This window comes from Microtus oregoni, unplaced genomic scaffold (assembly GCF_018167655.1).
Source record: "Microtus oregoni isolate MIOR12 unplaced genomic scaffold, Mior012 000052F_ref0000163, whole genome shotgun sequence".
NCBI classification, from domain to species: Eukaryota; Metazoa; Chordata; class Mammalia; order Rodentia; family Cricetidae; genus Microtus; species Microtus oregoni.
Window position 1 is genome coordinate 15,073,994 of NW_024543828.1, and position 25,983 is coordinate 15,099,976.

Consider the following 25,983-nt stretch of genomic DNA (forward strand, 5'->3'; position numbering starts at 1 on the left):
TGGACAATTCTTGTGTAGCTGTATTTGTGTCAATAACTTGGAGTATGGATAAAAGGTCAAGGATGCTGATCTTTGTATTTGTCTTTTTCCATTATTAGATCTGATTTGGTGTGTTGTCTTGGATGTGACAATCTTGTGATGATTACAATAGTAATCCACTACTAGTTCAGACATTTTGTGAGAGATTAACCAACATCAACAAAAAGTTCTGTAGTTCTACTATACTCATTCCATACTTGATTATCATCATCATAATCACACCAACTGCCTCATTTCTTCTCCACGCCAACAGAAGGGCCATTAATCGGCTCCACAAGATCCACTCTTATCAAGAACTCATTTGCTTTCAGTAATATTTTATCTCTTGAGAAGAGGGCTGAGCCATGGAATCTGTGTCGATCCCTGCACTGGTTGCTGGACTTATTGATTGCGTAGCCCAGCTAATAAGAATAGCCGAGGAGCTGTTGCAGTTTGTCTCACAGGAACAAGCTCCTTTGGCACAACAGAATGATACAGCGGAAGCAGCGGCAGCAGCTGCACCTCCTCCTGATGAAGATTCTCTACCGGATCTTGCTGATCTTTCTGACTTAGAATCAATACTTTCAGTAAAAGAAGATGAAGACCTAATCCTTGATATGGATGACACTATGATAGATATGACTGACATCTATGAGGATATACTCCCTGCAATAAAGGATGATACAGAAAGAGAATAAGATTCAGCATATTAAAATCATTTTTCTATTTCAAATATGTTCTGTTTTCTAAGCGTTAGCATTAGGCGTTTTTTTCTAGTTATGCATATTTTCATTATTAAAACCATGTAGAATAGGGAAGCTTTGATTTCATTTTGGCAAAACTATTTTTTTCTAAGTTTTAATTCAAAAGACTGACTTTAGTTATGTAGTTCTTCCTTTCCTTGTACTATTAGGATTCTTCATATGGCTGAATAATAGCAAGGGACAGAATTTACCTAAGAATAGAGTGAAGAACTGATGAACTTTACCACATAGCGATTCTTAGTGTTACTATTCTGGGATTCATGGAAATTCTAAGGGTAATCACGCCCATATTACAGTGAATATTTTCACATGGACAGCACAACGTTGAGACATTGCATGTTAAAAAGACAGGTTTCTATGGCAGAGTTAAGGTAAGTAATTCTGAAAGTGCAACATCTTCTAGACAATAAAAGTATAGGAAGATGTTCTAGGTATAGAAAGGTTTTCCAGACCTACTGGGGCCAAACCTTTGAGAATTCTGGGGCCAAGATATTCCCATGAAAGACTGCTTACACAAATGCTGATGCATGCTGCAGCTTTGTTACAATCCTTTTCTCTGATGGAAACTGAAGCTTGTACCAAAGACCAAAGAAAGACGTTCTAGAATGGCAAGACAAGGCCTGACAAGGACTTCATCAACAGCAAGTCAAATGCTTAAGTCATCAGCCTGGAGGTTATGGTCTCCAAGGGTAATTGCATACCTTCTTGTGTATAACTGAGTTTAAGACATATGGACAGAAAGCCTAATGTAGTAGGATGGCTAAACCTTACCATAGTAATATTTGTGACACAATAATCTTCCACATGTCAGAAAGGTGAAATATGATAGTTGAAGAACCTTCTTGCTGAAACAGAGATCAACTAGATAAATGTGCAAGAAATGCACAGATTAGACCAACCTATGCCATCCAATTCTTTCACCTTCATGGACAGATAGTATGGTCTTCTTACCAATTTATGTAGAGTCCTAAAGCATGTCATAGTTAAAAAAATTAATATGGCATTTAATATAGATCATAATACAGGCCGAGCTAACTAACATGACAGATACAAAACTAACATGACAAATGTACAAACAGAATAAATGAAGATTATAGTAAAATGCAAATGCTGAGGTCAGTTACATATCATAGTAAGACTATTGCTATAATAACTTTGTATAAGCAAGCTGAATCTTATTTACCCATTAGAAAAAAGATTCTAGGCACATAGATACAGCCAAAGAAGCAAATAGGTGATGCCCTTAAAATAAACCTAAGCAGATTGGAGAAAAAAAGAAGAAATAGTTTATTTTTCCATGCCAGTAGGAAATGTTAATGAGTAGTAATAATTGTAATTAGTGAAACAGTTAAGATTCTTTTCACATTCAATAAGAATATTTACCAATAATGATAACAATCAAAGAACTGTAGGACAGCTAGAAAACATAGTCTACACTTTAAGTAAGGGTTTAGAAACAACTAGGGGAAATATATATTGCTGTGAGGGAAATTCTAACTGTAGGATACGGGGTATAATTTTCTGTCAAAATAAAACTCAAATCATAAATAACTAGACATATTTAGGAAACATCTAGAGAGAGGCCACCAGTCTACTGTTAATTCTATTTGGTGAGCAATTTACCTGAGAGAGAGAGCAAACTTGATGCTGCACAAACATGATAGGCACGCTAAATAGTAGACAGCAATCCAAGTAGAACTCGAGAATATAGGCTTTAGAACCATCCCACAACTGATTAATAAGACTTTGTTAAAACTGTTAGTGTTGTAGAGAGCAAACAATTAACTGAAGCAGGCCCTAATAAGAGAGGCCTGTAAGCCTACTCTAGACTTGGCAATAGGACAACGCCTTAAACAAGACAGAACAATAGTGAATGGAGACTGTGATTCTTAGACATCAGAACAAGGAGATGGTGGAAGCTCGTAATAAATGGATCTACTTAGCCTCTTATTTACTTGTAACACCTGGAGAGATGGAAGTGTAATAGCACCTAAGAACTAAATGTAATTTCAGTATCTGCTTTGATTGTATAATCATGTGCATTTAAGAACTGCTATGTTGTAATTCTACTTCAAGAAATAGATTCTTGTATTAAGTATGGTTGCTGTATGGAACAGGGTTAGAAATAGAGCTAAAGGTGATAAGGAGAAAGTTTAGTAGTAAGAACACACTTAAGCACAAGAGCTGTTGGGGAGGCTATTTTCAGTAGAGAGAACATTTTAAATTGCCAAGAGTTGCACAGTTGTTTGAGATGGGCTTACTTCCTAAGTGAGTTAGTCTGTGCCTTATGAAAAATTAGTCAACCCTAAGATATTGCTAGAAGAAGCTAGATGATAGTTGATATAGATTAAATAGATAGTTAAATTAAAAGGAGCAGTATTAATAATATGCTTATGGGACGTATCTGATTGAGATGTTGAATCTGTTCCAGGAGTGTGGAGTGAGTGGCTGGTTCATTATTCAAGTAGCCTTGTTTTGTATCTTCTTGAGGTTAATGCCAAAATCAGATTTTGTATTGCATAGAGAAGTGGAGAGGGCGCAAGGCTATATATTTTGAGGCAAATTTAGAGGTGTTGAGATCAAGAGAGACCTAGTAGATGGCACTGAAGTAGAAAGTACAAATCTAAATGCTTTAGCTAAAGTAGGAAAACTATATACCTGCATATATTCTATAAGCTACATATCTGCATCCTTATATGTAATCATTTTTCAAGTTATTATGTTATAATTGCTTATGATCTTTATTGACTAATTTTCCAAACCTCATTATTGTTTTTAAGAGATTTTAACTAATAAACTTTAATTGAAAATTCAAAAAACTTGTAGTCACTTTAAATTACCTAGTAGTAAATTTCTAGGCTACCACACTGCCATGAAAAGTCTCTGTTCAACAGAAGGTCATGGAATATAACCAATGAGAATGTTGTACCACAAGCCTGACTGTCTACTTCTGACTTGTCAGATGATCTCCAAGAAGTAAATGAACATGGTGCTTCATCTTTTGTAAAATGAAGATTACACATTTCTGCATACTTGGGAGCCTAGTCTGTTTGGATGCTCACCTTCCTAGACCTGGATGGAGTGGGGAGGACCTTGGACTTCCCACAGGGCAGGGAACCCTGACTGCTCTTTGGACTGGAGAGAGAGGGGGAGGGGGATGGGGAGAGGGGGAGGGAAATGGGAGGAGAGGAGGAGGTGGAAATTTTTAATTAAAAATAAATAAATAAAAAAGAAACAAATGAAATAACATGGTTTTTAAAGGCTTTGGTGTATCTGTCAATGGACTAGAATATATGAAATTGTGACATTTCCAAAGTCATTCCATACCAACAAATGTCAATATGAAAATACCTGAAGATTTAATTGACATGTAAGGACAGTCCAACAGTTTGCACCTGTTACTAAGAGACAAATGCTTCCTCATTCTACTGTTTTATGTAAAAATTATAATTCGGAACTGGCTTTTGTTTAATTCTTTGGAGCATACTTTTTCACCAAATTAAATTCTTTTGAAGATCCTATTTTGAATCGTAGTAGGAATAATTATGAGAAAACTGCAGTGAAAAAGCCCTTTAGGGAATAATGAATTATCTTCCATTTTAGGCTAAGATTTTGTTTCTGAGGGCAATATTATACCAGTTTCTTTTCTCTTTGCTGTTTCCAAATATATGACAGAAATACCTTAAGGGACAAAAGGTTTATTTTGGCTCATGGTTCATGGTTTTAGAGGGTGGCGGTTAACCATAATACGAAAGACATGGTGGTGAGAGCAGCTCTGTCTATGGTATTGGGTGCTCAGTTGCCTAGGGACCAGGAAGCAATGACATGGGCAGATTGAGTGGTAAGTATAACCTCATAAGACCTGCTCTAGAGACCTACTACCCAAGCCCTGTTGCCTAAAGGCTCTACAACCTTTCAAATAATATCATGAGCTGGAGAAAAAGCACTCAAAACACGATCCTGTGGGGGAACATATTACCTTTAAGTCATAACACTCTGTCTCTGTTTCTCATAGGCTCATAGCTATTTGATAATGCAAAATGCATTAACTCTACATATCCCCTAAGCTTTAACAATTTTAACGTTCTTCAAGACTTCAAGTTCAGAATCTGCTCTCATATTTAAAATAATCTTCTATGATCCAATATAAAATAAAATAAAAAAAAACACAGAGGTCCATACTTAAACACAGTGTTACCTACTGAACATTCCCTAAAAGGAGAAATGTGGATATACCAAGAGAAGATTGAAACTGCAATTACAGGCATGCACCACCATGCCTGATTTACTGTTAAACACTTTTTCCTTTTTGAGTACTCTCTCATTCTCATGTAGAGGTTGTTACTCTTTGAATACCTTTGACCTATGAGAGAGATTTTTGCTCATCCTTTTTACCAGCCTTCTTCAGGGTCTTAAGGTCATTAGGAAAGTTATCTTTTTAAAATGTCTTCAAATTGTTTATGAGCTCTGAATATGTGACTCTTGATTGAATTTGCTGCATTACATCAGGAGATAGGATCCATTTAAACTAATAATTAGGCTGGGGAGACGGCTTAGGATGTAGGAGCACTTGCTGTGTAAACATGAGGACCTGAGAGTTCAAAATCCACAAACCCATGTCAAACACTGGGTATGGTTGTGCATGCTGTAACTACAGCGCCCTGTGTAGGGGGGAGGGATATGACAGGTAGAAACTGGGTATGGTTGTGCATGCTGTAACTACAGGTAGAATGATTATTGGAGTTTCTTGGCCATCCGCCTAGCTTGAAGTTCAATGGGAGACCCAGTCTCAAGAGAAAAAGCAGACAGTGGAGTAGAACACCCATTGTCCTTCTCTAACCCCTGGGCATATTGAATGCGTGACTATGCCTGTACACACATGTGTATGCATCATATATCACAGCTGGATACACACACACACTCAGTTATGTGCACACTTAATGATACTATTAAGGGTGTAGAAGGGGAAAGGACAAAACACAAGGGACAAAAGTAAAAAAAAAATAAGGACTAGGCTGAGAAGTTGTGGCACATGCCTTTAATCCCAGAACTCAAGAGACAGAGCAGGAGGATTGCTATTAGTTCAAGGCCAGCCTGGTCTACTGAGTGAGTTCCAGGACAAGTGAAGGCTACACAGAGAAACCCTATATGGAGAAACCAAAACCCCAAATGAAACAACTCCCCCGCCTCCATCCCGTAAGCAACTACTGAAACTAGTGGAACATATCTGTAAACTCAGTCCTTTGGGAAGAAGATCATGTGTCCAAGGAGCTTCCTTCATATGACCCTGTCTCAAATGCCACAAATGCATTCTTAGGTGTGCATGTACACACACACATGCACACACACGCACACACACATATACACCACACCACCACCACTACCACCAAAACTAAGGAAAAATGTATATAAGAATAATAAACAAAAAATTAATATGTCATTCTCTTCAGTTTATTAAGACAAATAAACCACATGACTTTAAGAAAAAGTTTTAAAGTTTTTGAATGATTTATGTGTATGGGTGTTTTGCTTTCATGTATGAATGTATACCATATGTGTGCTTGCTGTCCACAGATTTCAGAAGAGATCACTGGATCTCCTGGAACTGGAACTACAGATAGTTGGGAGCCACCAAGTGGCACTGAGAACCAAACCTGGGTCCTCCGTAAGAACAACAAGTGCTCTTAACCACTGAGCCATTTTTCTAGCCCCATTTCCAAGGAATTTAAGGGATTCTTTTTTATCATGAAAATGCTAAATTCACTTTGTGTAGGTAATCTTGTGAAGATAAAATTAGATTTCATTTACTTATGTTCAAACTAGAAACTAGCTGTATTGTTTCATATCGATCTAAAGAAAGCTTTTAACTGTAAAATAATAAGTGATCAGGTATATTCATATTATTATATAAATTATGAAGATCATTATCTTTATAAATTTTGTTCCCAAATATAGTAAGTTAATCTTGTAAAACATCTTCAAACCAGGAGGACTGCTGTTTCTCCTCTCCTCAGTATTCTAAACCCAGAGAACAGTCCTTGACAATTATTGGTTGAATGATAAAATGCCTCCCTTTCAAAGAATCAGGTGACTACTTTTTTGGTCAAAAAGAAACTACACAGAAGCTGTCTGTATCACAGATAAATGGGTCTAACTGGAAACCCTAGCCAACCATACGTGGTTGAAGTCTTATGTGATAGAAAAATACTGAGTCTTGATTTGATGCTGTGGACCCTGAAAGCTTTAAGCTTCCAGGAACCAAAGATGATCTCAGCTTACCTCTTTCTGGTGATATTTGATTGCCACCTTAAGCTTGGCTAGGTCATGGTACTTCTGTGGGTCAAGGTCTTCACTGTGGTCATCTCGATGGTTGAGGATGATCTCTAGTTCTCGGGAGCTGCGTGCTTGGTCTAGCAGGTCCTTGGCAAAGAGCTTACATTGCTGGGAGAGCTCCTCATACTCGGCCTTGAACTCATTTTCCACCTTGCTTAGCTCATTGAGTTCCCAGCCCAGCCGGAAGGCAGTGAGGATGGGGTCCTCGCTTGATAAGGCAATCAGTGAGGGGCTTGCCAGAGCCTTGTAGATGTTCAGTCGGGACCTTGAATGGCGCAGGCTGTCTACCTCTGAGCTGGACACACACTCCACACAGTTGCAGCGGGTTTGGTGGGGCCGTGGAATAGTGACCCGCTTTTGGACGAGCAATTTGATGATTTCATAGTTGTTGGTGTGGGCGGCCAACATGATGGGAGTGATGTCTGGTGTGAACTCAGAGAACTGGGTGTCCATCAGCAGAGTGGGTATCTAAATGCAAGAAATGAGAAACACAGAGGGGCAGGGTTATTGTTAGGAACACAAGGAGCTTCAGTTGGTAATTCAGAAACTGAACTTTCTAGTCTCTTGTGACTTCTTACCCAAGCAGGTAATGTTTGTGGGCTGCTGTGTGGCACTTCCCTAAGCACTTTCCTTGCATTTACTTATGGAATATTCACAGCACCTAATTGGTAGTTATTCTTCCCATGGGAAGAAGCTGTGAGAGGCTAACGGATACACCTAAGATTACGTAGTAGTAGTAGTAGGGCCAAAATTCAACCCAGGTAGTGAAATTGTCAAGGTCCGTTCTTAAAATTAGGCTATCATGATATGTCCAGTTTTATCTAACAGAACAAGGAAAACAAAGAAGGAGAAGATCTTGCTTGTGGTCTTCTGGCTGAAGATCATAAAGTCCTAACGGTTTATGGTGTTTCATGTTTAGCTTTAATTGAGCTGTTGAAACTGCTGAAATATTGACTTCAAAGACCAAAGACAAGAAATCATTTTGAAGACCATGCAACTAAATAAAGCCATAATTGCAACAGAAAAGACTCTTACAAATGGTATTGACTTTGCATGCATACAGGACTTTAGAGGATTAATTCAATTTCTTCCAAGTCCAGGAAGGTAGAAAGAATTAGGTATTGTTAGGGAGAAGTAATATTGTAAATGAGGAATTTCATGCTTCAGGCAGCATTGCTAAAGACAAGGGGCATTTGATAAAACTGTTGTCTAGAATGCGATGTTGGTGGAAATGGTATCTATAGCCAGAGTACATTATGTATTCCGGATCACACCTAGAGAAGAGCATAGACCCTAATAAATGAGTTAGAGTAGTCTTCCAACTTGAAAATAAATCTTCAGGGACTTTGTTTTCAGGCCAATAAAGAAAGCAAGAGGGTCTGGAATCACAGTTGGGTTAGTAGACTGTTTGTCTAGCATGCACAAAGTCTTTGTTTCGGTGACCTGGACCATAGAAACTGGACAATGTTGAGAATACCTGTAATCTTAGCACCTTGGAGATGGAAGAAGGAACATCAGAATTTCAAGGACATCCTTTGCTATATCTATACAGGTCAATGACACTAGCGAAACAGGAGATTCTGTCTCAGAAATGAAAATAAAATGGAAGCCCAGGGAGCTCCCTAGACTCACATAAGAACCAGAAGATTGAGGAGAACAGAGACAGTGAGGGGAAGGTTTTTGGAAGAAAAATCTGAGTGTGTAAAGCATGGGTAGCATTCCAGCAGATGGGGGAAATACTGATCTGATTACATTTGAGGAAAAAAATTACATAGTGTCAAAACTCACTTTCAATGGGGAGGAAGACAGTTGGGAGTCTCATTAAGTAGAAAAATATTGTTTTCATCAACACTCTCTTTCTATCTTTTAAAGACTACAACAATAACAATCTATCTATCTATCTATCTATCTATCTATCTATCTATCTATCTATCTATCTATCTATATAATAATGACCTTGCAAAATCATGAGATACTGGTTTTCATCATTTTTACCTTCTTTCTTGCCTTTTATTTTTTCTAATTCACTTTGTATAAGGGATTTCTAAAACAGAGAAGTGGCAATAAAAGGGGGAGATGGAGTAAAATTAAGGGGAACAGACTGCAAGAAACCCCACTTTCCTCACTGAGTAGCTGCATCGGCCTCTGAAGGCTGTCAGTCATTGCTAGGCTAGAGAAGTGAGTAAGCATTGGAAAACATTGGGAAAGAGAAGCTACAAACAAAACCAGGGGAAGTGAACAACTCTGCTCATAAAGTAAATTGGACACAGGAAAGAATAATCTCAGAAATTAACATAAGCCTACAGGCTTCGGAAGAAATAGGTCTGAGTGGGCCATGAACATAAATACAACTGCTGTAAGGCCATGGAGTGGGGAGAGATGGAAAGTGAGCAGGTTGTCATCGTCTGTCCAGGAAGAAAAGAGCTCATATCTGGAAGATCTGTCCTTTCTCTAGGCAGAAGACATTTTCCAAACTTCGTCATTATCGCAAGTGGTTGGGAGAAGGTGGAGTGGGTGTCAACCTGTTGGATAGTTTTCTCTGGGTGATCAGACTGTAAAGTCCAGGAATTTAGTAAAGCACATCTTTGGATATCTATGATGGTGTTTCTAGAGAGGCTAGGTCATGAAGGCTCTGAAATAATTAAAGAATTAATCTACTGATGGATTCATAATATGAAGACATTATTGAGGGTGTGTGGTTTTTGATCATTCAATGGGTTATGGATATTTGTTATTGTTTAGGAGGTTTGCTTACACATTGTGAGTTGTTACAGTCAGGAGGAAAGTTGAACAAAGAAGGTCAGAGATAGAGTTCTTGTTTTGAAAGGAAAAAAGGGGGATATAAATATAATAAGATAAAAGGGTAGATTATTGAATCTACTCTGAAAAGAAAAAAAGGAGGATATAGATATGATGAAATAAAAAGTTAGATTATTGGATCTCCTTTTAAAAAGCAACTACTAGTTTTAAATGTTTTACATTAGGTTGGAATTTTGTATATTATATACAATTTTATATACTGACACAAATTTGAGATTAATTGTTTAGAACATACTGTACATACATTTCAACTCATGTTCAAAGTATTGTACCTATACAACTCATTTAACAAAGTAATGCAAATTTCTTACCCTTGAAAATTATTATCAATTGTTTAGAATAATAAGGAAATGCAGGTTAGTAGTTGATCACCTACTATAATCTAACTTGTCATATTAAGAATGTTTTCAAGGTCAAACAAGGATAAATTTTAGATAGACAGATTATCTTTGAACACTTCAGAGATCTACAAAATATGGCATTTAAGATGTTTTAATATAAAAATGAATTAAAAAGATTTTTTTAATAACATCAGTTCTTTTTTAAACGACAATGAGATATGTCTGCTCCTGGCAGCACCGATTTACTTCAGAGAAGATAATGGACATCACAGAAACTCCACATGGAGTTTACTTTTCTTTGTGGCAAAAGTAAGCCATCGGGGAAGAAAATGCCCTTGCCTTGACTTCTGACAGTATGCTGTCCTAATTGAACAATCAGGACACAAAAATAAGTGACTGCCAAATTTTCTCAAGACAAGGAGGGAGAGCCCTTCAGAATTTTCTGCTCCACAGAAAGGAAGGTCTGTCCAAAATGCTAGGCCTGTAGGATGAAGATGGATGCACCAACGTTGCAGAAGAACTTTGGGTGACTGTCCAGGCAGTCAGCTGTTTCTGTCATTTCTCACATTTTTTTGGAAGTTGCTTGCTCGCATTTACTGCTTATTCAGCTAATATTATTTCCTTCTTGGGTTTCTGAGGGAATGGAAAACTAGATAGTTGAGTTTTCCTTGTTTACCAGATGCAGAAAGCAAGTTATGATAGGAAGTAAATTAGGTACAAGACTTTGGACTCATCAAGATAGGATATATAGCCAGGCAATGGTGGTGCACGCCTTTAATCCCAGCACTCGGGAGGCAGAGGCAGGCGGATCTCTGTGAGTTCGAGGCCAGCCTGGTCTACAAGAGCTAGGTCCAGGACAGGCTCCAAAGCCACAGAGAAACCCTGTCTCGAAAAACCAAAAAAAAAAAAAGATAGGATATATAGAAAGTATTTTCTCTGAAGTTGTCAAATGCAAATGGACTAGACATTGTTGGTATAGTTATCTCCTGTATATATTGTATATAGTTATTGTACTAAGTGTTTATAATTTTTCTTATGTTAGTTATAGTCTTTTTATTTTAGAGAAAAGGGGAAATGTAGTAATATTTCATTTTTATTTTAATAACTAAAGCTTGCCTAAAGATCAGAATGCAAAACAGCCATACCAGTCATCCATACAGGCCAGGCAGTGGTGGCACACACCTTTAATCCCAGCAGCCTCTCTAGTTAGTCATAGAGGCCAGGAAGTGGTGGCTGTATGTCTTTAATCCTAGCACTAGAGAGGAATAAGAGGTGGGATGAGCCAGGAACTTGCTCTCTTTCAGTCTAAAAATTTCATAGAGGTAATAGCTTTCTAGTGACTTGCTGCTTTGTTTTTTTGATCTTTAGCCTGAACCCTAATATCTGTCTCTGGGCTTTTATTATTTGTGCTATAGTGAGCATCACCAGTACTGTCTTCTTGGAACTGTTGTTATATTTTAGTGTATTTCTGTGCAAGTCTTATTATCTAAAGTTAATAAAAATTTCATGGATGTCCTTAGACCTTTGTATCCTTATAAGTTACCGACTGATCAGCTAGTCTTCGGGGGGAAAAGTCAATATCAAGTCATTAAACATTAATTATTGACAAACATATCTGGATCATCTCTGATGGAGGTTATTTATATTTAATTGATAACATCCAGAACGAACCCCTGGGTCTTGTGTGAAAGCTGCAGTTTTCCAGAACTGAACTGTTAGTTGTCTTAAAGAGTAACTGTAGCCTTTCCCAAGGCCTTACACTTTACCATAGAGTATTTATTCTTCTCATTTATAGATAAACTTTGCTACCTGTAATGGTTCTTTAGCAATTGGCAAAGAAAGTTGAGAACAACTTTGCAATGTGCGAAGAAGGAAATTGGAAGTCCTACCTACTACATTTTTTTGGGTTGTTTTTGCCTTTAATTAAAAAAAACATACTGCTCTCTACATTACAATGCAAATATTTCTTCTCTGGTGGGACACATTTAATTGTGCAGATAATTGATCCGCTGCATATGCCGATGAATTTATTTCCACATTCTTGGCAGTCTAAAACATTTTTCCCCCTGTCAAAGACCAGAGAGTGAGTATTTCGGCATTGTGGGACCTTACAATGCTACCATTGTAGGACCAAAATTGCCACAGGCAATGCTTTCAATGATTGGATATGACTGTGCTCCAACAGAATAGTATTTGAAAAAGCAGATGATGACCACAGGATTTTGTTTATGTGCCACAATTTGCAAAGTCCTGTTTACACATTTTCTTGTTAATTTATAAGATAAACTTTTTGACATATCTTCATTTTAAATTTGTGTGAGGATCAGACTTTATTGTTGACCTTTTAAATATTCTGTAACTGCTGTTTTTGTTTAAATAGAGGTCAAATGCAAAATTCAATTTTATTATCTTCTTACCTAACTTGCCTTCTCTTTGAACTATAAAATCAAGCCGAATGATCTTAGGCTTCCAGTTTAAAGCCATATCTTTTTTAATGAAATAAAAAAGAAGCTGGCAGGGATTTTGGAAGAAGAGAGGGAAATCATCAGGCTAATAAATTAAATTTGGCTTATATTATCTGCAAGAAACCTGGTACATCAGCTGACTTGATTGAATTTGAGAATTTGCAATGATGTGTGCTAAGGACATGACCACTAAAGAAGTTACATTGCCTGCCTTTCTCTGAGGTTTTGCATTTAGACCCTACTGAGTTTGTTCCTACTATTCCCCAAGGAATCCTTGTTGAAAACTAAGGATTATACTTTGGGATCCTTCTAGATTAGTCAGCATAGGATAGGATTGCTCAGCTAAGAACTTATCCAAGCAGTTCAGTGAACAGAGTGAGAGAAAATCATCTTCCTTATATTTTTCTTAAATTTTATTGACAAAGGATGGCGCAGAGGGATAGGTGATGACATAGTCTCCTCACTTTTAAGAGTAGCTCAAGCTTTTATAGAGCTTCTGTTCATAAGGGACCCAAGTGATAAATCAACTTCCTTTAACCTCAACCCTGAATAGACTGCTTGGCAATTTTCTGGACCCTATGTTTTCTGACTTAGACAGGCATTCTTGGTAGAATTTACCACAGCCTTCTGAAATTTGAACTACCTATTTGCAACTAATAGGAAGACCCATTTCAGTAGCCACTTCATTCATACCCACAGCACCATCTGTTCAGACTCATTCTCTCTGATGGCCATTTCCTCAAAGAAGTAGCCTGATAGCATCATGTTGGAAATTAATCTCCTGCCTTATGTCTAGAGTGATTGAAATTGCAATCCTCCCTTTCCATCTGCTACGTCTTTCCTCCCCCGTCCAAATATATCAGAGAAAATCAATGTTCAGCCTTTTCCAGAAACTATTAGAAATGATATTTCATTTTTCTGTATTACACAGAAATAGAGAACACCAATATCTAATCACATCCATTACTATTCTTTGCTGCCTACACAGAAGAATAGATAGCAAGTAGTTGTGATGTATGAGCTAGTTTGGAGACAGGCAATGGCATCAGATGGGGAAGAATCTGTTTTCCAGACTTGAAAAAACAAAGTCATAAGAATTCAAATTTTCTGGATCGTGTCAGCTGATATTAAGGCTAGTGTATGTAATAATTTGGGTTAATAATTTAGCTCGGACCACTACAATGAACAAAACAGGAGTACATCACTCAGCTTCATGTTACTACAAAACTATAGGAGATAATCCATTCATAAAGGGGAAAGATTTAGCTGATAGTTTGGAGGTTCAAACCCATGATCAGATGGTCAATTGGTTTGGCCCCTGGAGAAGGTGTCAGATGGCAATGGCATGAGTTCATATTGGAGCAGGAGAGAGAGAGAGTGCTGGCTCTGATGCCAATCATGTAAGGACCTCCAATTAAGCCTTATCACTTAAAGGTCCACAGAACCTCCCCAAAATACCATTTTAGGGTCAATCTTCTAACATATGGGACTAGAGAGGGTGTGCCCTATATTCAAACCATAGTAAGGAAAAAGCCACAGAACTCACCTGATTTTTAAAAAGCTAAATAAAAATCAATAATATGGGCCTGAAAAGATGGTTCAGTGGGCAAAACAGTTTCTGTGGAAACACAAGGAACTGAGTTTGCATAGCTAGTGCCCATGTAAAAAGCTGTTCATAGTGACATATACCTGGAGCCACAGTGCTGGTAGGGCCGAGGCCGGAAGTTCCTTGAACTTCGCTGGCCAGCCAACTTAGCCTAACTGGCTCATGGAGAGACCTTGTCTCAAAAAATAAGGTGAAGAATGATAAAGAAGACACCAGAGATCAGCATGTCTCCTCTACATGGCACATGCACCCCATACACACATATACAGTTGTGCACTTATGTGTGTACATAAATAAAACACTATTAATTAATTCAAAAGAGAAAGTTAAAACAGATCATTAACATACATAATAGTGGCAAACATCACCTTAGCGAGGATAAGCCTGACACTAATGGTTACTATTTAGTGAGTACGCACATACAAGGAACATGCTGAAGAATACAATTTAGTCTTCATGATTACTCTTGGCTTTAGGTATAATAATGTCTTCATGTTACATTTGAGAAAACTTAGCTGAAGACAAGTTAAATGTCTTGAACAAGGTCACACTACTAGAAAGTAATGAAGTCAGAATTTGAACCCAGGCAACTTGTGATGGGGACTATTTCAGGAGTGAAAGTCTCACCAATGTATTTTTTGTACTTTACAAAAGAATGAAACCCTATTTTGCCAGTGTGACTTGGGCTTTAGTTACCATTGCAGGAGGGGTTGGAGCTGAGTTTGATGTAAACAGTCTTTCAGGGAGGCCATGGTTCTGGGTTCATTTTCCACAGGGCTTTACGTGATTTTTTTTAAAAATTAAATCCCTTTGCAGATTCTTTGTTAGACAGAGGACGGTATCTATTTCTTCTCAGCCCTCTAGTGACAAACTGATTATTTGTTCACGTGACTAATCATCACACAAGTAGTGTTAGTTTAGCTAACATAAATATGGCTTCTGGTTATGGTGGAGAACTCTGGTACAGACAAAAGACCATGGTGGTACATGGTAACCAGTTTGCCATCAGCTATATGATAGGATTCAATATAAATAACCATATATTATTTTACAAGTGTTTTTAGCTACAGATCTTCCTAAGAGCATGCTTGCCAGCAAAATCAAATAAGAAATGAGTGGAAAGAGGAGCTTTTTGTGGGAATAGAGGAACTGGGAGTCTCTATTTTGCTTAGGCAGCTTAAAGCCATATAGTTGGAAGATGGATATTATCACAAGGTATTCCAATTCAGGCTTAGAAGAGCTTGGAGGATAAACAAAGTGAACTATTTGGTTCATATTGTGTGGAAGGAAAGTTATAAAACTATAGTGTTCTCACAATCACTCTCAAAAGCAATGAAAAAGAAAACAAACTAAAACAAACTATTACTGTCTGTCAGTTAGTCCCGTTTCAGAGGGGAGAAATAATTGAGAAGAAAGTAGTTAACCATTCCCACTCGTCTCAAGCTCCACAGGACAAATCAGTCTTAAACACTAGAATAATCAATCACTATTGACTCCACATACTCCTTCTTAGACATATTGGTTTTAGACTCTCAAGGCCTTGGAAAGTCACTCCTCACTATAGTTCTACCAGTTTGGAGTTGCACCCTGGCAGCCTTACAGCTCTAGGGTCTCCATGGCAGCCTTACTTCAGGTCCAGTAAGCACTGTCTTCATGGAGAATCTCTGTGACAGCTCTAACCGCACACTCCTGTTCAATATTTATCTAATCAGGGCTATCTGTAATGACTCTCAACATGCAACAATTCTCTGACGGCTTTTCCAGGTTGTCTGTAATATGCTTTGAAATCCAGATGGAAGTCTCCATGTCTCTGTCCATTGTATTGTGTGCACTGGCAGAATTAGCACACGGTAGACGTTGCCAAGTACAGCTTGCTCTTTTACAGCAGGAGGTTGAGCCACCCTTTGTCCTACTTGACTTTTAGCTAAGGAGGATAAGAGGCATTGCAGTCACATTTGTGATTCAGTACTTGAGGCAGTCTTGCGCAATGAGAATATGGACATGTCCATGGCCTGTCAGTAAAACCATTCTGTCCCCTGGAACTTTGAACCCGGAATGGGAGGGGCAGACTTCAAGATTTCTGAAATGCCTAATGGGCTTTTCTTCCTTTATTTTGATGATCCCTCTGTCCTATTTGTATTAATGTCTCCATCAGACAGTTGCTCAGTTACACTCTTGGTTTCTTCTTTCAAAATGTTCTTTTAGTCTCTAACACATGGCTGGGCTGCGAATTTTCTAAATCTTTCTGCTCTGTTTCCCTTTTAATTATAAGTTCTATTTTAAGTTATTTCTTTGCTATCCCATTTCACTGCAAGCAGTTAAAAGTAGCCATGGAGGCTGGAAAAAGCTGTTCTTCGAAGCTGAGGGTTATTAAACAAGAGTCTCAGTGCTAGAGGTAGACTACCTCCTTGTGAGTTGTTGCTCAGGGAAGGCCTAGAGCTCCCCCTCACAAGCATTACACATTCCTTCCATTCCTCTTGATTGCCCGTGCGAACTACATGATAGGACCCTAATGCTGAAAACAGCACACATATTAGTCGCAAGATAGAGAAGTCAAACTGAAACTGAGCAGGAAGCTTCCTTTGTAGTCCCAGAAGGTGCTGGGGAAGATAAACGGCCCCAATAGTCTTTTCTAGCTGTTAACAGTATGAACCAAGAAACCACCCTGCCAGGTAAGCTATACCCATTTCTGTAGTACTGGCATTACTGTTATGAGGGTATTCTGATTGTATTTGGAGTCCATTATAAAGGAAGGAATTTATGTTTGGTTCTGTACACCAAGTCAAAAACCCATGGCATGGGAGGTTATTGGTCTCAGGGAGAAACTGAATACTGTCATTAAGTTAAATGGATACAGCATCAAACTGCATTCTAAATAATTACGTCTATACCCATAGATAGAAGATAATCATAGCCTTAATCAGTGAAGTTTCTCTACTCAGTGAACCTTAATGAATGCACATACTCGTGGCTATAAAAAGGTGCTAAGAGTAAGTGGTGGATGAATGATCAGCCCTAAACAAGACATTTACACCATCTCCAATAAGGTCCAGGGAACACTGTGTGAAAGAGAGGGCAGAAGGAATGTTAGAACCAGATGTTAGAAGAATGGCTTGGGAATGGCGTGCTCTGTGCAGGATACATCCATTGCAATCACAAACTTGGCATCTGTGAAGGCCTATATGCATTGAGTCTGTATAAGAACGGGCCTGTCAACAGTCAGGCATGGATGAAGGAGAGGCTTGGGGTCTTTACCTCTCGCTGCTGCATATTTACTAGCAGTAGATCAAAGAGAGGGGAAGTCATTTGTAGTGATATTTTATTTGTATTTTAATAAATAAAGCTTGACTGAAGACCAAAATGCAAAACAGCCATATTAGTCAGCCTTACAGGCCAGGCAGTGTTGGCACACACCTTTAATCCCAGCAGCCACACTAATTAGCCATTGAAGCTGCATGGTGGTGGTGCATGCATTTAATCCCAACACTTGGGAGGTAGAGGTAGGTGGATCTTTGTGAGTTCGAGGCCAGTCTGGTCTACAGAGCTAGTTCCAAGACAGCTAGGGCTACACACTGGCCCAGGCACCACTCCCTGGCCTATATGGTTGACTTATGTGGCTGGTTTGCATTCTGATCTCCAGGCAAACTTTATTTATTAGAAGACAAATGAAATATCACTACAGTCATTGAATTGAGCTGTGTACCCACTGGTGACTCCACCAGGCTCCAGTGGATAGTGCTAATCCAATGGTCAGATTTAACTAGGTGGTCCTGGTTAAACTAAATGGGTTACACAACAAAACCAAAAGTCATGAACCTAAGAAAGGGACTGGTGGCAATGGAAGGATCAGAGGGAGATAGGTATGAGAGGGTGGGGGAAAGAGCAGTCAGAATGCATTATATAGCTGTATAAAGTTGCCAAAAAAATTAATTAAAATTTTCATGAACTCACAAAATGTAGTCATTCACTAACTGGAATGCTTTATTGCTTAGAACTTTCTCCTTTCAGCCTCATTCATTGCTCATTGCTCTTAAAGTCTACATTCCATATTGTCCCAGTCCATGATACACAATTTTTAAAAATTAATAATAAATACGGCTTTCACTCCAGTTTCCAATATTTCCCCCCAGTTCCATCTAGGACCTTATCAGAATAGCATTTTCTCTCCATATTTCTGTAAGTTTGTATCCCACATTTGTGTTGACATTACTTTCATTGGGAGATCTCTGATGGTTCTAACCCTTAGTGGTTCATCAGTACTTAATCTCTAGGGAGTTACAGAACTTTCTCATTCTTGTTTTCTGAGCCTTTACAAGAACTAACCTTAATGCTCTGTCTGTAGTAATATAATTCTTTTTGTTCTAGTCTGGATCTTCACATTCTTCCAGCTTCTGCCCATGACCCTATCCCAAAGCTACATCTACATTCTCAGGTATTCCTTGTTAGGAATGGTCTCCCTTTTCTATAGCATTGTCTTAGTCCATTTTCAGTTGCTATAACTGAAAACCATGGTAATTTAGAAATAGTTGTATTTGTCTCATAATTCTAGAAGCTGAAAAATCCGAGTGCATGAAGCCAACACCAGCAAACATCACACAGGGCCTTTTTCCTGCATAAGATTGAGAAAGATATGACATCTGTGCAGACAGAACAAGCAAGTCAGAAAGAGTTTGCTTCTATAACAAAGCAAACAAAACATTTGCCTCTATAATAAACCCATTAATCTATCAATCCATGTACAGATCAATCCATGGGTGAGCCGAGATCCCTTATGACTCAACCACTTCCCAAGGATCCTGACTTTTAAATATCATTAATAGATGATTCCAAGGATTAAGTTTTCAACACATTAAATTTGGGGGGAGGCATATTTAAACCATAGCATTAGATATTACACTGGGTGAGGCAAAAATTTCCTGTCATTTAGTACATTGAATGGAGTAGAAACAATTAATAAAGAAACACACACATGAATAAATAAGATAGAAATTTGATCACACACCATCAAGGTAAGGACTCAGGCATTGTCACCAAAACATAAGATTCAAAAGAGACTGAAGTCTATGTGGTGGTTCATGCCTGTAGTCCTAGAATGTGGGAAGAAGAGACAAGAGGATCAGATCAAGAGTTCAAGATTATCCTCTCACTATATGAGACTGAAGGGACCAGAAGCTTGGGAGACTAGATGTTGTCCTGCTGAGCTCTGATTATCTCTAGTTCTGATAGTCCTCAAGACTAGGAACAGGACTGGTTCTTTATTATTTGTTTGTTTGTTTGATTGATTTTGAGACAGGGTTTCTCTGTGTATCCCTGGCTGTCCTGAAACTCACTCTGTAGACCAGGCTGGCCTCAAACTCAGAGATCCGCCTGCCTCTGCCTCCTGAGTGTTGCAATTAAGGAAGTGTGTAACCACCTGGCTACAAGACTGGCTCTTGATCTTGGATAACAAGTGTCATTTTGTGAGAATAGGAGTAAGAGTTACTCCCTGAAATTGAAGCGTTTTTTGCTGGAGGATAGGGGAAGGCTGGGGCAACAGAGAAATGGGGAGGTCATAATGGTGATTGCTTTAAAGGGCCATGATGGTATTATATTCACTTATCATGTAAAGGAAGCGTGGATATATCATTGATTTTCATTTATTTATTTATTTATTTATTTATTTATTTATGGTGGCATATGCCTTTATTTTTTTTAAATTTATTTATTTATTAAGGATTTCTGCCTCCTCCCCGCCACCGCCTCCCATTTCCCTCCCCCTCCTCCGATCAAGTCCCCCTCCCTCATCAGCTCGAAGAGCAATCAGGGTTCCCTGACCTGTGGGAAGTCCAAGGACCACCCACCTCCATCCAGGTTTAGTAAGGTGAGCATCCAAACTGCCTAGGCTCCCCCAAAGCCAGTACGTGCAGTAGGATCAAAAACCCATTGCCATTGTTCTTGAGTTCTCAGTAGTCCTCATTGTCCGCTATCATTGATTTTCATGATGGAAACTCCATGAGGGGAAAATATGAGCCAAAACTACAATGGCACTCTTAGTGGCAAGAAACATTTTTAAAACCTCATTTTTACTGATTCTTTGGGAATTTCACATCATGCTCTCCAGTTACTCTCATTTCCCAGCCCTTCTATGTCCACCCTGCAGGAAACTTTTGTACTTGTTGGTATTGCCAGAGACACATTGGGAACAATTTTGTAAACAGGATTTGGGGATTTAATTCCTATCTGGGATATTTCCAAAGGGCTTTTCTTATAAAATGTTCATGGAACTGTAAATTCGTGTCTCTGGAACAAGACTTGAGGAAGTCTCTGAGGGAAGCCTCATGAGCCTGAAGGACGCCAAGAAGCTTAACTTCCCTTGCATGTCTCAGTGGGATACACTGCAGAAATATTTGCTTCTCTGGTGGCCGTGAAAGCACATATCAAGAAAGCAACTGATTTTCAGCATACAGTGGCTAAGATTAGATGAATGTTTCACTGATAAAATAGAATCCACTTGAAGAACATGTAACTGTGGTGTGTGTTTAAATAACTTATTTTTTCTTTAAAATTTTCTCTATATTATGATCATAGTCTTTCCCTTCCTCCAACTACCCCCAGATTGTTCCCACATCCCTGCTCCTCCAACTTCATTGTTTAGTTTTATTTGTTTGCCTTGATGGTTTTTCTGGTTTATTCTTTTGAGAGAAAGAACACGTAACTTTTGATGGGTAGAAAAAAAGTTACTTAAGTCATTTTGTGATTGAACTGTTAATCTATCCTGTTGACATTATTCAGCTATACGCAAGTTTTTCTTGAATCACAGTTATTGACAAGCAAAAGTTTTCTCTACTCTGATCATGCATTACCTTTCCTCATTATACTCAAATATGAAATGTTCCCCAAAGGATCACCTGCTGAATACATTGTCTCTAACTGGCGGTTCTGTTTTGGTAAGTGGTGGTGGAAATGGCAGGAAATATGACATAGCTGGAAAAACTACATCACAGGAGGCCTGACATGGAAAGTTTCATCTTCTCCTCAGTCCTTTTTCTCCTGAATGCCATCTTTCCTGAAGTTGAGAAGCTACTAGGTCGCAGGCTTCAATAGCACATTTTGCCCGAACACATGGAGCCAACAACTGTGGACTGCAGCCTCTGAAAACTTGAGTCAAAGTAAATCCTTCCTCCCTTGTTTCCTGAGGTGATTTTTTTTGTCAAAGTTATGCAAAAAGAACCAATAGACTTGTGGGTGTATTGTATACGTGTGTGTTCCTTTATCACAGTTTGAGCGGGAATAACGCAACAGTGTTCCTACCTCACAATCTTTCTTTCCCTCTCTCTCACTGCCTCCCCCTCCCCCTCTACCCTCATCCCTCCCTCCCTCTTGCTCTCTTTGTGCCTCTTTCCTCCCCTCTCATCACTCTTAGATGTATTGTCAACACTGCTATCTCAGATTTCAAATGCCATGCCTTGATGCCTTCTGTTTTTGTCAGTACTGACTAAGTGTTAAAGGATCAGGAGCTTGTGTGGTTAGGGATGGAGAAAGAAAGCTACATTCGCTTCTAACTGCTGATACTGCCTGTTGTGGTTTACTTCCTCTATATTCCCCACAAGGGGTGTAGGATACTGTCTCCACCCAGAAACAGAAGCCAGCTAGGTACTGATTATGACAGAATCATGAAACTGAAATCAGATGTCTCGCTTGTCCTTATTTCTCTGAAGTCAAATGTGTCCCAATTTGAAACTTGCAAAGGCAAAGTATTTTAAATGCAATGATGACATTTTAGTCACTTGTGAAACATATGCCTCTATCTGAACAACACGTGTATGGAGATACCATCCAGCTTCAGGGTGCTCTTTCGCTCTGCAGCAATGGCTTAGCAGCACAGACCAGTGCTAAGCCAAGGGAGGTCTTCAAAGGCAAGGGGCTTCAAAATTAAACATACTTAGTTTTTCCTTCCATTTTCTGTTAATACTTAATAAAGACCTCAAAGACGGAAGAAAAGTGGACCTGGAAATACTGTGGCGAGCTCTTGGACGGCTCATTAGGTATGAGGCTAGCTTTTCTTTCGTCAGAAAAGGGCAGCAAAGGGAGCCAGATGTATAAGGAAGCAGTTCAGCTTCCTCTGTGTTCACATTCACAAACTAGAGATCCCACAGAGGCCCCAAACATACATGTGAGAATTCTGAACAACTGACAGTTGGTACAGAATTGTCGTGGGTTTTAGTTCATACTCTGCCAAGGTTCTGTTCCATCAGAGCAGCATTGGGGTGTCTTATAAGTCTTTCAGAGGTTAGAGGTTAACACATCTTAAGTGGATTGCAGTGACGTAAGAATAAACTGCCGGTTTTGGCAGCCAAGCTCCAACTGTCTCTTGAGCTCTGAAACTCCTGGCAAGATGGAATCCTGGGTGGGTGACCAGCAGACTGTCATGTGGTGCCCACGTCCTCTAAAGGGATGTTGTGCAGACCTCTGAGGATGCCTCTTGGACCTTAAAGGTGCAGGTGGAGTTAAGCCTCCTCCTGAAGATGCTGTGGAGTCTTCTGCTTAGAGAAGTGACTGCTCTTTTCCCACTGCACTAGTATTCTGACAGAGCCCATGTGCTTAGGAGGATGTGAGCATGTCTTCCGTAGTGATGGTATGAGTGACTGTTGTTGGGTGAGGATGTCCAGTTTGTTGCAGCTCAGCCTGGATCCTAAGCCTCGAGATAAACAGACCACTGGACAGCATGATCCAGCTTTAGTAAGCTTGAAAGTTTGCTATGTGACAATAAAGTTTCAGATCCAAAAAAAGACACATCTAGGGCAAACTTATTTGGTGATGCAGAAGGGCAGAAGAATTCACTAAAAAAAAATGAGGTTTAGTCCTCTGAGTCAGATATGTTGTGAATAAAGTATCAGTACAAACCCAGACTCAAAAGGCAAAGGATGGCAAAGTCTGACAATCCTCAATTTATGAATTTGCTTCCTAAGTCTCCCTAAAATTGTTTCTAAGAGGGCTAAGACAACTTTGAAAACATCGGGAAAGAAAAAAAAAAACATACGCAGCAAAAGAAATCTTCAGAGGCAGCCAACCAGGAGGGAACTTAACATCAGAAACAGAAGAGAGTAGACTTAATTTCACAGAGGAACTGAAGGAGGAGAGGCTTGTCTCCTGTATCCAACCATCACTTAGGAGACTCCATTGGTTAATGGTGAAATAGACTTATTAGCCCGTGGCTCTGTTGCAGAACTGAAATGTAATGGTAGCTTGATTGAAATCTCTTTATCATTGTACAAGCCTATCATGCTTCCTGACTCTGTTAGCAAGAGTGAAGAGACTCCTGAGAAGGAGGTCTGTCTGTATAAAAGAGCCTTGTTTGGTAGGGCGCAATGGAAATTCCAGAGGTTGCCGCGGGTGGGCCCTCCTAATCCTACTTTTAAGACCAACATTCCAAGCACTTGTCTTGTTAAGCAAACAGTGCTTGTGGAAAATATACTGGTGGTCGACTGTTCTTCACTGCCTTGAGACTCATTGCTGCAACAGGGGCCAAGGTCCTCAGCAGATAGCCCAAGACAGACAGTGACGTGCGTCCGAGCATCAGCAGCATTGCACATTATGCTAAACCTGATTCTGATCAGCGCTTCTGTACACAATACATCATCCATGAAGACCTGTTTTATTGTCACCCAGGAAGGGTACTGCAGGACAAAGTCTGCAAGGCTCCTTCCCCCTGGCTTAACAGCTGGGTAATAGCCTTTGAATTGCTTTCTCTTGACAGCTGGACGTCACACCAGGCAAACATTTTAAGTTGAGCAAACCTGGTTTGTGAGAACCTCTGCACAGTGATATGCTTGGCCATTCACATTTTTATGGATACTTAGAGCCGTTCACATTTCCTCCCTTTGAGTTGCAAACTAAAACAATTTATGCTAGATTAGGAATTCATTTAGATGCCTAAACTGTCTTTATGATTTTTTTTTGTTCTCTTGAGAGTGGGACTAGAACTCAGTGTGGAGTCTTCAGGAACCATGCAGGAGGCACTGGGAACTGCAAGGAGAATTCCATTTTACAAGTGGCCCGTGGCTTTTCATGTGAGATGGCATGAGAATGACTTGTAATCTGTAAATGGTCTCTCTCATTCATTCAGCATTCTTTACCACAGAGACTCGCCAGTTGATTTGTTCTGCCTCTGTTATGATAATAAAGAATTTACCTAAACACACCACTACAGGTGAAAACATCGCTCTGCAATTACCTTTTTCTCACGCTGCATTTTAGATCCTCCTATTTGCTCGGCCTTCCTTCTTGTTTATTCATCTTCATAATCTCCTGTGTGCATTAGGAAATCGTGTTTTGCACCAACGGGTGGTAGTTGCATAATCAGCATTGTGCTTGTGTGCACGCTTTATTGCGCATATTTGCTCTCGGTCTGCTGTGCATCAGTGCACGCCTCTATTTTCTGTAACGTACTTTAGTGTCGCCATGTCTTAGAAGGTCTTATCCGGTTACATTATTGTCAAATGTCAGTTCAGTAGATTAGATTAGGAGCAAACTATTTGTGCTAAATCTTTCAGGGAATCACAGCAAGAAGTCTCTGTAAGAATTCAATCCCTTCCCCATTCCTTTATCTCTTTCTTCTTTCCCTCCCTTTTTACTCTCCTCTCTTTTATTCCTGATCCTGGGTCTGGATGTCAGGGTCTTGGGAATGTTAGGCAGATACCCACTGCAGAACTATAACCCCTGCCCAGTTTTGATCTTTTGTTGTGTGTGTGGTGGGGTTGGGTGGGAGAGCCAGGGCACTGAATCGAGTTCCCAACCCCACACAGTCTTGCCGAGTTAGCCAGCTTGGCCTTGAACTCACCCAGTTTAATTTCTTCAAATGAAGTTTTTGGGTTGGTGGTAGGCAAAAGTTGGAGATTTCTCAGTTTATACCGTTTTCAACACATCTTACACAAAGGCCACGATAGCACATATGAATGTATGAGAGGGAAGGGCTTCCTCTTGCTATGGAAGCAGCTAAGGCGGAGAAGTGGGGCGGGCACTGCCCGAGCATGCGCACACTGACAGCTTAGCCTGTCTCTTCTGCAGGTTCTCATTGTGAATGGACAGGGTCTACACGTTGAAAAATGCTGTTAAAGGAGACAATCCTCTGATGAATCTTCCCAGAAGGCAAGGTGTTTGTAGCCCTATGGTTTGCAGCAGGAGTTGCTGAAATAACTACCCGTTTTGCTGGCCGTCGCAAAATGGGGCAGCTTTGCAAGCATTGGATAGAAGGGCCCCAGCTCCATATACCAGAAGCCAGTAAAGTTAATCATTTCAAGATCCACTACTAAGAAAGTCTGAGATTTTGCTGATCACTTGATAAAAAAAGATAAACCTTCCATTGGCATATTATCTTCTCATGTCAGCAGGTACATTCTGTGAACAAAGTACCTTCCTGACGTTGGCTTTTCAGGGCGAACAGTTCTGAAAGCCTGCAGGTCTTACCTGTGTTTGATTTACTTGTCTTTCTGAATCTGGGGCTCGTGGAGTAGCAGCTGGATTAAGCCATTTAAAATCAGGGGATTTGAATTGCAGATTTTTTTTTAATTCCAGCTCTAGGTTGCCTTCTATCACATCTAGGGTCTCATTCCTGGTGAGGTTCCTGTCCCTCCCTGTTAATCCTGTTTCTAAAAACG

The 25,983-nt window shown here is 39.5% G+C and overlaps 2 protein-coding genes across 2 annotated transcripts in view; one reads left to right on the forward strand and one right to left on the reverse strand.

The window, feature by feature from the left end:
- The window catches only part of LOC121437522 (short transient receptor potential channel 5-like), a 146,404-nt gene that overhangs the window by 97,512 nt on the left and 22,909 nt on the right, over positions 1–25,983 (reverse strand). The window contains exon 2 of the mRNA XM_041637388.1: positions 7,062–7,583. Coding sequence (XP_041493322.1) covers positions 7,062–7,583 — 522 coding nt within the window. The remainder of the gene's footprint in view (positions 1–7,061; positions 7,584–25,983) is intronic.
- On the forward strand, positions 384–716 carry LOC121437520 (putative uncharacterized protein TRPC5OS homolog). The gene has a single exon (XM_041637385.1). The coding sequence runs from the start codon at positions 384–386 to the stop codon at positions 714–716; it is 333 nt and encodes a 110-aa protein (XP_041493319.1).